We start from the raw sequence: 17,889 nt of genomic DNA, 5'->3' as shown, positions 1-17,889 counted from the left end.
ATATTTAAATGTATGCAGAGTTCCATATAAAAATGGCAATATTGAGATGTACAACGATAATTATTGAATCAACATTACTGTATAGACGAGAATGAAGAGCATGTTCATGATAGTAGGAACAGGAAAAACATAAATAAGGAAGAGGGTCTGTTCCAGTGATGAGTAGAAGCATAGTACAGAAGTAGGGAGAGGGGATATCCCAGATGGAAGGATAAGGCGAGGGCTGAAATAAAAGTGGGGGAAATGGACATCCTGAAAGCAAGTGTGTGCATGTAAATATGAAGCACAGTACAGCATAGTTATATTTCAGGAGGGACGTTTGTTAGATTGTATGAAGCGATAAGATACACCCAACTTTGGAAGAACACATCTCTTATAGGAGTGAATGCTGTGGGTAATAACGAATGAAGAGAGTATTTACACATTTCCAGCCACATCATATTAAACGATCGAAAATTAATATTCACTAAATTTATCAGTAATTTTATATTTATGAGACAATAACCATAAGACTGATCCTCAGTTCTTAACATCTTCACTTATACAGACTTTTATCCTGGACAGGCACACAGTAGAGTACTTTAATTTAGTACAGGTACTGTACTGTACTGTATATTTTGTCATTTACGTAGAAGATTGAAGAGCTAAACTCTCACCTTTGTTGTTTAGGCACCATTTATTAAACTCATACTGTGTACTGCAATGTGCTTTCACATCAATAAGGATCAAGTTCAACTTATGTTTAAAGTAACTAATTTAAGGACTGTTCTGATACAGGTTAATATAAACAACTTTGTCTCCAAGTAAAATCTTTGCTAGCTGGATAACTAGAAAACTAAATGCTGTACAGTATTCCTTTTTCTGGACTTTTTTTTTTCAAAGAAAATTGGGCGAAAATATTCCTACTAGTCCTGTCAGCTGGAATAATTTGATGCACTACAGACCACAAGATGATAGATGGCTGCAAATAATGGGAAACAATTACTGTAATTGTTTTTCTACTGTATTTAATAAAGATACTGTACTAAGCATTGGACGACACCTGTAATGGGTGATGGCTTCCTGCCCAGCCCAGTGAAAATCAAAACATAATTCACAAGTTTCTTTAAATTTCCTTTATTTTTTCTTATCCCGTCTGGTAAAACAGTGACCACAAACTTGTGTACACGTATTCCTCAGGCTAGCAGAGGTTTTACGATACAGTACTTAACAAAGTTATTTTATACATAATGTATATTTATGCATATTTTAGATGGTATCCACACATATACCTAGAACTTGAGGAACAGTGATGATGCATAATGCTGTAAACAAAGCACAAACCTTTCCTCAAACAAATGTAAGCATTTAATGATAACATCAAGGACAAATAACCAAATCATATTGACCATCTATGGTGAAACATGACAATATAAGGAAGGCACCAATGAGGAGCCCAAATTTACAAAAATGTATTATTAGCCCAATTGGGGACATTAATTATTACCATACACACTCTTTGCACAGTGAGGCAAATGAATGACTTTCAAGTATTTTTCATTAACTTAGTAATAAGTACTACCCAAGGACTAGTCTGAAACTCTTGCATATTGATCATATTATAATCTATTCATTGCATATACAGTACCAGTAAATTGGCTAGAGGAGGACTGTGGCTCTTAATGCTACTCCTCTTTACAGTTCAGTGCTCTTTTTCTAATTCCTTGTAAAAGCCAAATTCAAAAATACCATTCAGGACATTATATTATTATTTTGAATTAGGTATTCTTGAGAATAATTTATTCATCAAAAAGAGAAAACATTACCTTCATGTATTTAACAAAATACATCTAAGATGTACAGTACAACAAATTCTCATAACACTTTCTTTCCACAAACCTTTCTGGTACGAATGGCTAGCTCACTCTTCACCACTGATGCACCAGCTCAGGAATGCAAGCAGAGGTATGGTCCGACACAACACCCACACGACACTCTGAACTCTAAACCCATAATGCAGGATACAATATTGTCTTTCAATGTAATGGGGACAAGACTTTTTGGAATTTATATTTACTTTCTTTAGGATTACTATTTTCATTAACAGGGAAACTTTGATAGCAGGCAAGGCTTGAGGGATTGTTATTGATCTTATTTTTATTTAGTGGGTCTGGGATACATACTTTACATACACAGGTACAGTATATATACAGTACCGCCTATATTTTGCACAAACGATAAAATATTTGCTTTGTGTAAACCAAATTATTACATTAGATCTAAAATTTGTATGTCTAATGCAAAATCCATAATGTTTATATTCAAAATGATCATCATATTGTAAGAATTCCAGCAATGTAAATTATATTCTGGCAGGATAATTTGTATGAATTTTATGAGCTAAATAAAAAAAAATAAAAAATAAATTATACTTCTCCGCGTATATGAGTAGATGCACCGCGGAAAGTGAAGGAAAGTGAAAGTCCGGTTCTGGCAAGGTACCGCGTAAATGAGAAATCGCGGAAAGTGAACCGTGTAAAGCTTAGGGGTAATACTGTATAGTTTTAGGATGACCTTGCTAGTCTTGTAACTAACACTCCTTTGTATGAACCCATGTACTTTATTAGCCTTGTTACGAGCAAATACACATTATTTACTTGGCTTAAGATTCCTACTTTCTCGCAGTCAGATTTCTCAATAACATTGTTGTTCATCTGGTATCTGGTTTCCCTGTTTACATCTCCTATACTGAGTACTTTACATATGTCCACATTGAATTTCATCTGCCATTTTTCAGACCATTCAAATTTTTTTTTAGATCTTCCTGTAGTTTTGCGGAGTCCTCGTCAGATTTAATTACACGCCCTATTTTAGTGTCATCAGCAAATTTACTTACGTTGCTATCTACGCCGATATCTATGTCTATTATGTATATAATAAATATTAATGGTCCAAGTACTGAGCCTTGGGGAACTCCACTAGTGGCGTTGCTCCAATCAGATTTAGTGCTGTTAATGCTCACTCTCTGTTTCCTGTCCTGTAACCACACACTTATCTATTTTAGAATAACTCCTCCAATACCATGAGCCTCCACTTTTCTTATTTGTCTTTCGTGGGGGACTCTGCCAAAGGCTTTGCTAAAGTCGAGATATACCACATCATAATTGTGCCCCTCGTCAACTGATTAGAAAACAGATGAAAAGAATGTTAATAGATTAGTTAGACATGAATGCCCGCTTGTGAAGCCATGTTGGGAATCATTGATCAACTTGTGCTTCTCCAGGTGATTTTTAATAGTTTGAAATCGGTATTGCATTCGCTATCTTCCGGGATTCTGGTACTACACCCTTTTTTAAGGACATGTTAAACAACTTTGCTAAGGGCATACTAAGCTCTTCCTTACGTTCCTTTAATACTCTGGCAAATATTTCATCGGGACCTGGTGACTTATTAGGCTTTAGTTTGTGTATTTGCTTACTAACATTGTTACTAGTCACTACTATCTCGCTTAATTTATTGTCTTCACTATCTCTGTATATACAGTACTGTATAAACCATGCATTTACCTTTGAAATAATATTCCCAAACAACAATTGTCAACTCGGTTTATGTTTCCCACCTCCTCGTGCACCTGTGTCCAAGCATCCGACGGGTCTAGCATGGACCTAAAGTGTTCTTTGCTCTAGTTTGGGAAAGCTTCTTTGGGAAACTTCTAGGAGGCTTCTTAGCCCAGAACCCCCAAATTTTTTGTCCCGAACTTCTGAAATCCGGATTTCCCCGGTCCGGATCTTATAGGGTTTACCGTACTGTACTTCCATTTTCTAAGTTCTATAAAATGAACTTTGCTACAATAAGCTAAACTTCTTATATTATCTGTAACACCTTATGCCATTAGATCTCCCCTCTAATGGGGTAACCACTGCAGAAAGAAACATTAATATGATCCACCTGTGGGATAGCTATCATTGCACTCTATAAAATGAAGTTAAGAATAAGCACACAGACACTTACTATCAGAAAACTGAGTGCAGTATAATGTAGCAAAGGGGAATCAGTCTCAAATATTACCCTTTTGTCACACTTTAGCCCAACTTTAAAGTAATAATGAAGATCATTCCGTACGACTGCTACAACCCAAGACAAGAACACAGCAAAAATGGCATCTCATCGCGGTCATCTCAACGTCGCGTATTCAAACAACGTGGCCATTTCTCAAACTTGAATGGTGATTCTCACTGTCGAAGCAGACTTTGAATGTTTGCTCTTGGGTCTACTTGATGATGAAGCAATGAAGAAACCTACAAGCTGGAAGAAAAACAAATAAAATGTTCACTGTGAATCTTTTAAACTTACATTGGTGGTTTTGAAACACATTAAAACGATTTAAAATTTACTTTTGAATCTTCACAAATTCTAAAGCATTTCATTCATTAATAAACTAGAAAATGCTAATTAAACTTATGTCGCTGGCTAGTTGAAGAACCTTAACCTGACGAATGGATAGATGAAAAAGGCCAACACTTAATGCGACCCGATACGAGATGTCCGGCGTATGAGTGACAAACTCGCCGTACTCCCCTACTCTTCCCACACACATATGTAATACAACTTAAGGACAATCAATAAGCAAATACTGTACTATACAGTATATGAATAAGAACTTCCTAGATTATAAAATTTAGTGCTTACAATTATAGTACAGTACTAAATTCTTTGCCTTCATTCTTGTTTATACTATAGTACCACCTATATTCCTCTGCATCCTCAGTGACTAAATTCTTTCTAGTGTAACAATTAAATTGAACAAATAAGGAATCTGGAAATCTCATACTTATTATTGTAAGCTTTCTGGATTACCTGAAGATTAAACACCTCAGCTTACTACACTAGCAACCACACTATTCAATGTAGTTTTGTCACATTCTGCCACCACATAGGATATCAATTTGACTCCCAACTGCACCATTTTGTTACATTTTGGGGATACGGCAATTGTATTTTGACACCATAACGTAACCAAGCCTTCCGCAGGTAGCATCATTACTCTACTCTTAAGATGATATAAGCTGGGGTGTCTAATCTTCAGGTGATCTCACTTTCTCTCTACTCGGCAAGCCCTCACCTGCAACACATTCTCTCTCTGTTGTTACAGCAGCTGCAAAAGATATCAGTTCCCTTTAAATAACAAGTGCTTACTTTGCCTGTAACTTAATACTTGTACAGTTAAATATTATGCATCACTAACACAATAACTTTTCAATCATACACAACATAGCTACAAATATAATGACCATTGCTACTGGGTCTTCTACATTTAAAGACTGGGTGGAGATGGGCCGCTAAAATTGTGTATTATTCTGGATGTACTTAAATAGTTAGGCACATTAAATTTGAGTTCTGAGAGAAAGTATTTTTGGCCAAAAATCCTGTAAGGGGTAATCCTTACAATTTCTGGCATTTCGTCCAAATAATAGATTTTGTTCAAAATCTCAGTCTAGGTACTCCTGAACATGCTGCTTAAGGGTCTGTTAACCAAAATTTGATATCTGGATTATTGCTTGTTCAATTGATTTTTAGAAAATTTTAATTACTTTTGCAATGCTAATAACTCGCCACTTTTGGGTTTTCGAGGTCATTTCTTGGTGCTTGTGTATTATTCTGGATGTACTTAAGTAGTTAAGCACATTATATTTTAGTTCTGAGAGAAAAAGTATTTTGGCCTAAAAATCCTGTAAGCGGTAAGCCTTACAATTTTTGGCATTTCGTCCAAAAATTAGATTTTGTTCAAAATCTCAGTCTAGGTACTCCTGAACATGCTGAGTAAGGATCTGTTAACCAAATTTTGATATCTGGATTATTGCTTGTTCAAATGGCTTTTAGAAAATTTGAATTACTTTTGACAATGCCAATTACTTGCCACTTTTTGGGTTTTGAAGGTCATTTCTTAGTGCTTGTGTACTATTCTGGATGTACTTAAATAGTTACCGGGTAGGCACATTAAATTTTAGTTCTGAGAAAAAAAAATTTTGGCCAAAAATTCTGTAAGGGGTAAGCCTTACAATATTTGGCATTTCGTCCCAAAAAAATAGATTTTGTTCAAAATCTCAGTACAGGTGCTCCAGAACAATTTCATCTCCATTTGTTTACACTGGATTTCACTAGGTTAATTCTAGTTGATAGATGAAGTTCCATGGGTCGGATGGTGTCAAAAGAAGATTCTTCTTGGTTGGGTTCAGACAAAGTGAAACCTGACCCTAGGTTATGTAAGAAATGAAGGAAATAAATCCAGTGCAGATTAAGTAGCACAAATCCTTCCCTCACTTGTCTAAAACTTCAATCTAATCTAAGGTCCTCCCTCACTCTTCTGCTTCAGTACAGTAAAGTTTTAAGTTCTAGTCAAGTTTATCCCACTTATACATTACTTAAGTAGTTTTAATCATATCACCAAAGTAATATGAATGTATAATCAACATCAAAGGATATGCATGGCCTACCTTTAAAACAAGAAGAGAGGAATAATCGAATTCCTCTGCCTCTGTTTCCTCTAGAGATGTACTTGCTCTTGTTTTCAGGATTGGTTCGCAGACGTATGCATTACTAGTTCCAATCAATTTCAAGATATCAGCCGGTATTTCATAATCTGCGAGATTGTGAAATGGAGTACCATCGTACGATATGTTTTCCCATGTGTTGAGGTGGGAGCTTGTCTGTGGCAGCGCCCGGTTGCCAGTCACCATCTGACGCTGGAGTAGTAAAGTCTGCAAGGAACCTGGTCTATTATTCAAACCTCTCCCATAATCAAAACAAGACTTTTCATTTCTTTTCAAACCTGCTCGTATTGCAAGAAGAGCATTAGCCATTTTTGTTCACTTTCTGTTTCTAAGTTTATTTTCACTATATATAACTGGCTGAATATCCTTTCTACTTCAGCATTAGAGTGGGGTATGACGAGAACTGATAGAGCAACTCTGCCAACTCCTTGAATGGATTACAATGTGATGCATCCATGTAGTTATGTACTTCATTCCAAAACAAGGCAGTTTGTGAAACTACATTCCACCTCACGTGAGTGAGATCCTTCCACCGACTGTCTATACGACTAATTTCTTCAGGAGATACATGTATAATTATATAACTAAAACCGATAGAAATTCACCAGACACCTGTTAAATCGGCAAAAAAAGAAAAAAAAAACGCTAGCAGCAAGACAGCAAATTTACCTGCTAGATAGGTCAAAACCTCTAGATATAGCGAGAAAACCGCTAAAATGGCAACACTGCCAACACTCCCTTGTCAGGCTTTACATAAAAGGCAATAGTTTCACCTTAAATTTATTTTTAGCCTAAAAATTATAAAATTACTCTTAAAATATTATTAATTACCTTAAATTGTGTAAATTTTGTCACTGTGTTGTTTGCCAATAATGCCTTAATAATTTTATACATCTCCCTCAAAACAGAGTAAAGGGTTGCTCTCCAACTCAGCCCACCTGGGACAGGCCAAGAGGAGAACTCTTCTCCCCCACACACACTGTCTGGGCACATAGTTTGTGAAGTGTAAGGGTGGTATACTGTACTGTCAAGTCATAGGAAATGTCAGATTCACAAAATTCAACTTTCCTAAGATACTTGCAACTTCTCTGACTTTGGCTGTAAAGTACTGTAGTGTTTTATTATTTCAATCAACTTGTTCAAATTCTTGTACCTCATATTTCTCCCTTTATATCCTCTCCAGGCACCCTATTGTACTTCTTTACTTGGCTTTCTTGTGGAGGTGATAATGTACATGAGCTGGCATAGTGTGTCTCTCTCTGGATATGAAGTGTTTTGGTTGATATAGATTGTCAGTTGTTGTGATCCCCAGGGCATCTCACTCTATAACAGTGTCAACAAATGAAACGAGTTATACACATGAAAATATTATTGAAAAATTTACATTAAACTAATAATTATTTGTATCCAAACCATCAAGATACATTTTCTTTACATTTTCTACCCAATGTCTCGAGACCACAAAAGAAACATAACCCAACACCATCTGTTAAAACATCTGCAGGGATGCAAAATGTGATTATGCAAGTCATACTTCAGTAAATTACTTGATGGTAAAGCATCACCTAAGACAATCTATAAATAGCAGTCACCTGCCAAGAAATATTAAGTTAGACTTGCATCAACAACAGTGATCAAACCTTGTGGCTCAAAGCACTGCAGTCCTTTAACATTTGCTCACACCTGAAGCCTTTTACTCTACATTGCCTCAGCCTTGAGTACCAAGGTTTAATCAGTGACTTTCACATTATTTTATGACCTTACAGTTGAGGGCAATACACCAGCTTTAACTCTCAATGAAGGTATAAAGTACAGATTGGCAGCACTATGACAGTGCGTAGTCTTATAACCTAAATACACACCATGCAAGACATCCATTTGTCTATGAAAGATCTAGGAACATCATAGAATCTAGTCTCATTAAACATACCGAAGCATTCAACATGAATTTGAGTAATGTCATGTACAAACTGGACAATTTTGTAATTAAGAGGATCTGTAACCGGGTGAGAAGGTTGGGTCACCTTACCCTCTGACCTGACTACCGACCATTGCTGTGCTATTTAAAGATTAGTAGGGTCATTACCTAATACCTGACCATTGTGGAACTGGTCTCACCCTCCTCTGTATGTATACACCTTGTTTTGTACTTCTCTTTAGTCTGTACTCACCCCTGAAGATGTGAATTACACGAAAGCACTTGGGAACTTCGTGTTTTCTTCTTTCCTTGTGGTTATCAGCATATACCTAGATCACGCACACCTACAGTGATTTACTTGCGCGTATATATATATATATATATATATATATATATATATATATATATATATATATATATATATATATATATATATATATATATATATATATATATATATATATATATATATATATATATATATATGTATATATATATGTATATATATATATATATATATATATATATATATATATGTATATATATATGTATATATACAGTACATACTTAATGTAGGGTCAGGTTAGGTTAGGTGTGTATAGTACACTTCCTTACAGACTTTTGTAGAGATTGCATGAATGTTTATAGTACAACAAAAACACTGTCCTCACTTGTTGATGTGTGAGGTCTACCATAGAGGTCACACATGAGGACTGCTGCTGTAATAAAAACATCCTGTACACACAATCTCCACAAACCCACTATAAGGCAGTGTGCAAATATTTTTACCAGACAACTTGAGTACAGAATATCACTGTCATAAAAATAAATCCTAAACTTTTTTTTAATTGGTTAAATATAATGATTCGTGATAATATAGAACAAAACTACTAACAGGCGGATGTACTCAATACTATGGAATTTGCAGCATTGAGCAAATATATCACAGCAAAGGATTCTCAAACTAATACTAATACATATGATATTTTATCAACAAGTGACAAAACGGCAAATACTCGACAAACTCTAAATACGTGGCATAATAAATAACAGATCAGTACCAAAATTTTAGCATTTCATTAAAAAATAACGTCTTGTTCCAAATACACCAAGACAAATATAAACACTTATGACTATACTGTGTATCATACATCACATTGCAAACTATTCTTTCCATGCCTGCATATATTTCTTAAAAATTTCAAAGTAAACAAGACCATCTCCGGTGAAATTACTGTAAGGCATAAACTTTAATCTCTCTCCCGTAGAACATTACACACACACACATAATAAAGAACAATAACCTTCCTGATACCTTCTTACATCCTTTACCAAGCTACATTTCTAAACTTGTGAGCTACATTCCTTCAGTCAGTCATCTTCGACACACACACACACACCTCTCTTCCAAATTATTCCCTAACAGAATTTTTTTTTTTTTTTTAATTTTACTGTAGTGCAGTTTGTAGAAGAAACAATACTGTAGTTGACTCTAGACTACTGTTATGACCAGAATGTAACATACTGTACAGCTAAGTACAAAATTGTGTACCTGCCTACTACTGTCTTATTAGGACAAGTGAAGAACTGTTCCTTCATCATCTTTTATACATTCATTCAGCACAGCTACATCATTCACCAAAATGAGATTAATACTGCAGCTTTCACCATATTAACGAGAAAAGTGGTAAAAGATAAAGATGCGAGCATGTCTGTGCATTTGTGTGCAAGTGTTCATACATGTGTGCACGTGTATCAATACAGTTTTGAGTTAATGAATGTACAAGTGGGGCTGTGTGTGGGGGTTTGCAAGGTGATACTAATGTTATTACTGCTGTCATCATTATATTAACTGATATTTACAATATTCACCAAATAAAATCTTCTATCCTAACTAATACTTCAAGAATAAAAGGAATCCAGGAACTGCCAGGCCACATCCACTGTGAGCTTTGAGTGTGGAGGATTCCGACCTTAACATTTGTACTAGATTTTAACTGTTGAATATTTAATAAAAATATGCATTACAAACCAGATGAAATAGACTGGCATGTTTCCTCCATGACCACCCACAGTCAATGAATAAACTTCAATAACATCACCCCCATGTTTTTCTGCTACATCATGTACCTTTACAATAACTGACATTGAACAATAAATTTCTTGATCCAACACTTGTGATGCCAGAATACCTATCCAGGCTCAAACATTAACCTACGCCAACATGCACCATCTCGGCATACTCAATTATTCTGTGTTAAAACTCACTGATATTCTAAGATTGTAGAGTGCAGTACAGGGTATACAAGGATTTAGGGAAGATAAATTGCAAAGAAAACATCAGATGACTTTCCCACAATTATTGCCACAATATGTTCCTGTTATGACACTGGAGAGGAACAGCACCAATATGAACTTTAAAATAAATAAAACTCAACATTGACCAACAATTCCTGATGGATATAATAATTTGCTTTCAACACTCAACATGTATCAAGGATAAAAATCATAAGGAAAGTCCCTAGCATGATACTGTACCAACGAGAGCAACCAAAATTAAATATATCTTGTTCTATCTTTAAAGCATTTAAATTTAAATTTAAAAATGTATATTAATCCTTTGTTCTCCATAGTCCAGGATGAACAATACAATAATACCAACTAAATGAATGTTTATGACAAGGTATCAGGTTCTACGGTTTGTAACATGTATGTGAATGATGACCAAAACTTTGACTTCGTAAATTGATAAACTGTACTACTGAACAAACTTTAAGAGCACCACTCAAACTTTTAACAGCAATACAGTACTAAAACTTTACATGCATTATTCAATGTCTCGGTAATTACAAAAAGAGCTGTACAGTATTTCCAATGTATTACGGAAAACTCCCAATAAAACTGCACTTAAAAGACAGATAACCAGATTCTTGTTTAGATACAACTACTACTACATCACCAACCTTTCGTCTATTTGTTGCAAAATCATCCAAAACATTACTTTTTACAAATTACATACAAATGTTTATAATATTTCTATCGATTTTTCTTAAGAACATATAACTTTGCTCCCTTTAGGACTATCAAAGAAATCATTGCTCCACACTGGCTGGCCGGACCCACAGCCATTGATGGACCGCGATGAAGGGCTAACAGTAGCACTTGAGGTCTCCGGATGACTGGAGGTAAATGGGTCACTTGTAAACTGTACACGACAACACGGACTCTCTGAATTGTGGCTCGAGTTAAATGCATCATTCCCTCTGTCTAATAAAACGAATGGGTCTTTCATTGTTTCACATGGAACAAATGGGTCTTTAATTGTCTCACAAGGAGCAAATGGATGTTTCACCACCTCACTTGGAACAAATGGGTCTTTTACCGACTCGCAAGGAACAAATGGGTTATTCGTCACACTGGCAGGAGACCGTAAAGACCTTAAGAATGCTAAATGTGTTGGAGGAGACTGGCATGAGTGAAGGAAGGCTGTGTTAGGTGACCTGGAGAATTCTTCCCAAGCATGTGGTGGAGACTGACCCAGTAGCCAGGGCTCTGTTGGCGAGCTGGCTGTAGAGCTTGGAAGAGGGGAACTAGCTGACGGCCAGAAGCCATTCCCGGTCGGAGAAGCTGGAGGGTGATCCGTGAATGCTGCAAGATCGAGATCGACCCATCCCGGTGGGGATGTCCCAGGCAGAAGTTGAGCCTGGTCTTCTCGCCTTAAGGCCAACCTAAAAAATGGACCATTGGGTCATCACCAAAGTCGTGGATAAAGCTAACAATTGTCCCAGTTATTTGTTTGTCAAGGAGTAAACTAAGGCAACATGTCGCTCATATCTGATACATAGTAAGTTGATACAAGAATAATGTAATATTTTAGGACCAGATCCCTTCAGTTGTGATTAGGAGTTTCGTGTACAACTACAAAAGATATGGCCAATTCTATATCAAATATACATCTTCAACTTGACACAGATGTAGCCAAATAAGAGGCGAGGCATGGGAACATACCTTGAGAAGCCATCACTAATGTCATCGAAGTCACCAAAGGCATCCTGCTAAGTAGTCACACAAATGAGGGGTTAGTTATGCTCAACAGTACTACTATAACACACACTAGACATACAGTATTCCCCTAAAACTTTTCTGCTGTAGTTGGTAATTATACAGTATATTGTTCCTCCAGGCTGGGGAGGTCAACACACACTTTACAATTTCAGTGTTGAGATAAAATCCAAAATTAAATAAAATACACAAATTTGATCCAGTTTATTTTATGTAAAATATCAAATGTTCTCAAGAAGCAATGAATTAGATGACCTCTACAGCTCTGTAGTTTTCTTAACCATTAAAAAGGAGCTAAGGATTCCCTACTAACACCCCAACATGCTCAAAATGGAACTGCAAGGAACATGAAACATTCACTGATGTAGTCCCCCATTCCTACAGTTAACTTCCACTGATGATAACTGCCATTTAAGGGTTAAATAACATGCAATTCCAATACAAACAACTAATTGCAGTACATAGATGAAGCATACAATACAGTATACGCCACAATCTCTTTCTTTTGGCTATCCGTGTCTGGGATGGTCTACTTACTCCAATATAATGTTAATTTTTTCAAAAGAAACTTCTACTAAAGGCTTTAAATCAGAAAGCTCAAAGTTGGCAAGATAATATTTTTTAAAGGTAGGTGTGTGTGTGTGTGTGTGTGTGTGTGTGCAAGTGTGTTTTAAAGTCATTAATGTGTTTCTAAAGACCGTGTCATGCCAATTTTGATCAGGGGTCCATAATTTGACACACCCTACAGTCCCAGGAGAGATCCAGACCTGACCCATGAGAGGTCAAGTTCACAAGGGAACCAGAATTCTCATCGCCACCCGATCGGCTCAACCCGGCGTCATGACCTTGTTAATTCAAGGAACTGCGAATCAACCAGCACCCGTCACTCGACCCAACAACCCAGTCAAGAGACACCCATTTCAGTAGGAGAGGTCCAGACCTGACCCAAGAGAAGTCAAGTTCACAAGGGAACCAGAATTCTCACCGCCATCTGATCAGCTCAACCCGGCATCACTACATATAACACTACCCATCATCACTACATATACTGTAACACCATCCATCATCACTACATATAACGCCACCCATCATCACTACATACAACACCATCCATCATCATCACTACATATAACACCATCCATCATCACCACAGATCGGTAATGTAGTTTCCGAGATTCTCGTGCGGACACACAAACACAAGTGTACTTTAATACCTTTTTTGTTGATTTTAGGCAATTTTCGGTGAGCTGGAACCAATTACCCAAAAACCCATTGAAACAATGGTTTCGGTTAACGAGCAACCTTCTGGAACGAAGTATATATATATATATATATATATATATATATATATATATATATATATATATATATATATATATATATATATATATATATATATATATATATATATATATATATATATATATATATATATATATATATATATATATATATATATATATATATATATATATATATATATATATATATATATATATATATATATATATATATATGCAGTAGTATGCTATAACGAACGGATCCTACTACGAATATTCCTATAACGAACGGTTTTACCTATAAAATTGAGAATGCTATAACGAACGAAACTCCTACAACAAACATTATTTAATTTTTTTTTTTCTAATTTATTGTTTTTTTATTACAAATATTAATGATATTCTTTATTTCAGGGGTTTAGATGCATATTTATGCACTTTTTTACAATTTTTACAATTTTATATTATATTTTTCAGTGTTAAGTGGTTGTATTTGGGGGCCTGGAACGGATTAATCCTATGCTATAACGAACGAATGCTGTAACGAACAAGGTTCTAGAACCAATTAGATTCGTTATTATAGCATATATATATATGTATATATATATATATATATATATATATATATATATATATATATATATATATACCGTATATCACGGCCTATAAGGCGGCGGGGTGCATAAGACGCCCCCCCCAAATTTCCATTTAAAAAGTAGCTTTTGAGCTCTATTTGCTGTATAAGACCAGTACCCCAAATGTGACACTTACCCACTGACTCAGTAGTCCTTTACCAACCATCCTTGATTTTTTAAAATAAGGCCAATTCACTTCAAGTAATGTCATCAAATTATACCCGCTGGTGTAGTGTAAACACTAGTGACGTCACTGAAGCGTGTTGGGAGTGTTCCCTCGTCTCGGTGGTGTGACTATTTATACAACATGTGGTTCAACAGCAACCACCGTATTCTAATTGTGGTGTTTCATTAGGATTTGAGTGAAAAAGGTTACCAGTATGTACTTACTACATACATTTATTACACAAATATATATATATATATATATATATATATATATATATATATATATATATATATATATATATATATATATATATATATATATATATATATATATATATATATATATATATATATATATATATATATATATATATATATATATATATATACTGAATATACTATGTACAAAAAATGAATGTTCAATGAATTATTTATGGTGCATTAGGGTACTGGTCACTTCTGATGGGCTATAAATAGCCTTCTTTATCTCCCCTACATCTCACCCTGAGCCAGACGGAAGGGTCTTGGTAAATAACATGTTTGCTTATTTTCCATTTACTTTAAATAGATTTACCGAATTATTTGTTTTATTTATTTATTTATAATATACTGTAATATATTAAACACACTGTAATTATTTTCTTTAATTTATAAACTGTTTTGCGACAAAGGAATGTTCTCCAGTAGTGTTTCATTAGGATTTGAGTGAAAAAATATTACGTACTTACACAATTGTTCCTCTTACTTTGACAACACAACATACATACAGTATATTATTTCTCAGTTTTGATCTTTTTTTTTAATTTTTGTATTTATTTATAGTTAGTTACTTAAAATAAGGCCAATTCACTTCAAGTAATGGCATCAAATATTACCAGCTGGTGTAGTGTAAACACTAGTGACGTCACTTGAGCGTCTGTAATTAACCGTCGATAGTTTCAAGAATTAATGCACTCATTTACTGAATATTCTTTGGAAAAAAATAAAATTTAAATCAATTATTTATAGGAGATAAATATTATTATGAGTAAATATACCGATACCGGTATGCATTACTGACCACCTCCACGGCTCCTCACTGGCAAATGGGGAGGGGTGTGTGATGATAGCTGTGTTTATTATAGGGGTATAAATCTCTTTTACGGTATGTTAGACAGGTTTATAATACATTTTTATTATTTTAATATACCGGTAATCTTAATTTGAATCCAGCTTGCCAAACGTAAGTTTCAGTATAAAATAATTAGTGGTAAGACCTTGTGAGTGGCTTACGATGTTTTCATCACCACTTTTGACACACTAAACCACAATATTTAAGAGGTAAGAATTTTAAACTTGGTGGTTTAGACGACCCCCTAACTTTGGGCAGATTTTTTTAATGTTCAAATTTCGTCTTATAGGCCGTGATATACGGTATATATATATATATATATACATATATATATATATATATATATATATATATATATATATATATATATATATATATATATATATATATATATATATATATATATATATATATATATATATATATATATATATATATATATATATATATATATAAAGTAATGTCACAAATCTGTAATTGTACACACACACTGCCATGAAAATCTGAAAGTCAGTGTGTATACCAGTTACCTACACATCCTCACGTGCTGATAATCCAACAAAAACAAATACACCCTGTACATAGTGTACAGTAATCATAAATCCGCAGGTTGGTGGATCCATCTTGTAGTAAACAGGAATGAGGCAGATGACATAAGCAGTCAAATACAGATGAGAGTAAATACAGTAATAGATGTTTTAGGAGGAGGCAAATACATGAAATACCATACAAAGCTGAGAACAAGAAGAAAAGGCGTGAAGATACAGGAAGACTGAGGTGTGAAGCAAATGGGGAAACAGGCAATAAAAAAAAATATCAATAGAAGTCTTAAAGGAATTTTTTTTAAGAGAAAACAATAGGAGCTGCAAGATGAGGCAACGTGGAGTCCACTACCGAGCTGAGCACTTCCCAGCAAACGGAGTGGTGAACTTGTGATAATGTGAACCGAGGAAGAAAAAGGGGCAGCAACCCTCATAATTATGCATCACACAGTAAAACCTTTAAGAGTGAGGTCAACCTGTTCAATTCCTTGTAGACTCTTTATATGTCATTGAGAGACATTGAAATTTCATCTAAAGTAATCCTGGCATGTTGATGGACAAGGTCACCCATTACAACAAAAGAAATGGGCAGTGATAAAGTCACAAGACAATGAACTGTTTGTTAGAGTAATAGGAAGTAAAGGTGAAAAATATAAACAAAGCAGCAGTTTAAACTACTGGGAACCTCTAATCTACTTGCCTTCTACAGTACATGGTCTCCGCTATTCCTTATACAAAAGGAAATAACCAATTAGTATCATTACCTTGCCATAACGAAATGCACAATATGCTACACTCCCATGCCTACTGTACTGTGTCTGGGAAAGGAATCGATAAAAACAAAAAACAAGTAATGACAGCATATCATTAAGGTATATGTGCATCAAGCAATCCTGTCACCATTACATAGAATCTTTCCTTATGACCTTATATAAAATCTCATCAGCTAAAACTAAATTATCATTAGGAGACAAAAGTTAATTACTGTTTAGGTTATGATAGGGGATGAATAAATTGATTTAAGGACAAACTCGAGAGATGAATAGTAGGTCCCGAGTTGCTTCCACAAAAGTCTCTGCAGGGAAGTATTGTAAGCAGCAGAATCCTTATACTAAATCAGTTTTTAAAGTATTTTCCTCAGAGTCTTTCCATCTCGTCAAGTTATTACTGTGTACTAGCCAACTGTCTATCTCCAAGTCATTGAGAATAAAGCACTATCACGAGAGCTTTCTTTATAGATGCTCCAGTGAATATGTGTAAAATACCAAAAATCTACTATCTGGCACAACTAGTGTTTCACATTCACTAGTTTCCCCAACCCTGTACCAGGTAGTATAGTGTATAGTCTCATGACTATACACTATACTACCTTGACTATAATACAATACTGCACTCCCTCACTCTACACTAGAACATAAGCACAAGACAAGCACCCACCCAAGGTTTACTGAGAACAGAAGTCTTGCACTCAAGCTGATTAACTTTCGATGACTCAGCGGCAGCATGGTCAGAAGAATCATCCAGGTCAATCAGCAGAGCTTGTGTGCTGGACTGGTAACCTGGAAACAATATTTATTATATTATCTTGATAATTGCAAAGTAATTCCGAGTTGACTTGTAGATGTACGTATACTGTGTTTTGA

The 17,889-nt window shown here is 35.0% G+C and overlaps 1 protein-coding gene across 7 annotated transcripts in view; it reads right to left on the bottom strand.

The window, feature by feature from the left end:
* Nucleotides 1–9,848: 9,848 nt before the first annotated feature.
* The window catches only part of LOC121855229 (low density lipoprotein receptor adapter protein 1-B-like), a 32,499-nt gene continuing 24,458 nt past the window's right edge, over nucleotides 9,849–17,889 (bottom strand). Inside the window, exons 6-9 of one of the 7 annotated variants that reach the window (XM_042350102.1) lie at nucleotides 17,684–17,805; nucleotides 16,947–16,968; nucleotides 12,457–12,500; nucleotides 12,037–12,176 (exon numbers count right to left, since the gene is read on the bottom strand). In XM_042350102.1, coding sequence (XP_042206036.1) covers nucleotides 12,487–12,500; nucleotides 16,947–16,968; nucleotides 17,684–17,805 — 158 coding nt within the window. In that variant the 3' untranslated portion in view covers nucleotides 12,037–12,176; nucleotides 12,457–12,486. Of the gene's footprint in view, nucleotides 12,177–12,456; nucleotides 12,504–16,946; nucleotides 16,975–17,683; nucleotides 17,806–17,889 lie in introns of those variants that run through there. The other 6 variants (XM_042350099.1, XM_042350100.1, XM_042350103.1 and 3 more) reach the window with 6 other exon arrangements.

Source organism: Homarus americanus, unplaced genomic scaffold (genome assembly GCF_018991925.1).
Source record: "Homarus americanus isolate GMGI-L3 unplaced genomic scaffold, GMGI_Hamer_2.0 scaffold60559, whole genome shotgun sequence".
Taxonomy (NCBI): domain Eukaryota; kingdom Metazoa; phylum Arthropoda; class Malacostraca; order Decapoda; family Nephropidae; genus Homarus; species Homarus americanus.
The sequence above is the reverse complement of the archived record's forward strand: the minus strand, read 5'-3'. Positions and strand labels throughout refer to the sequence as shown.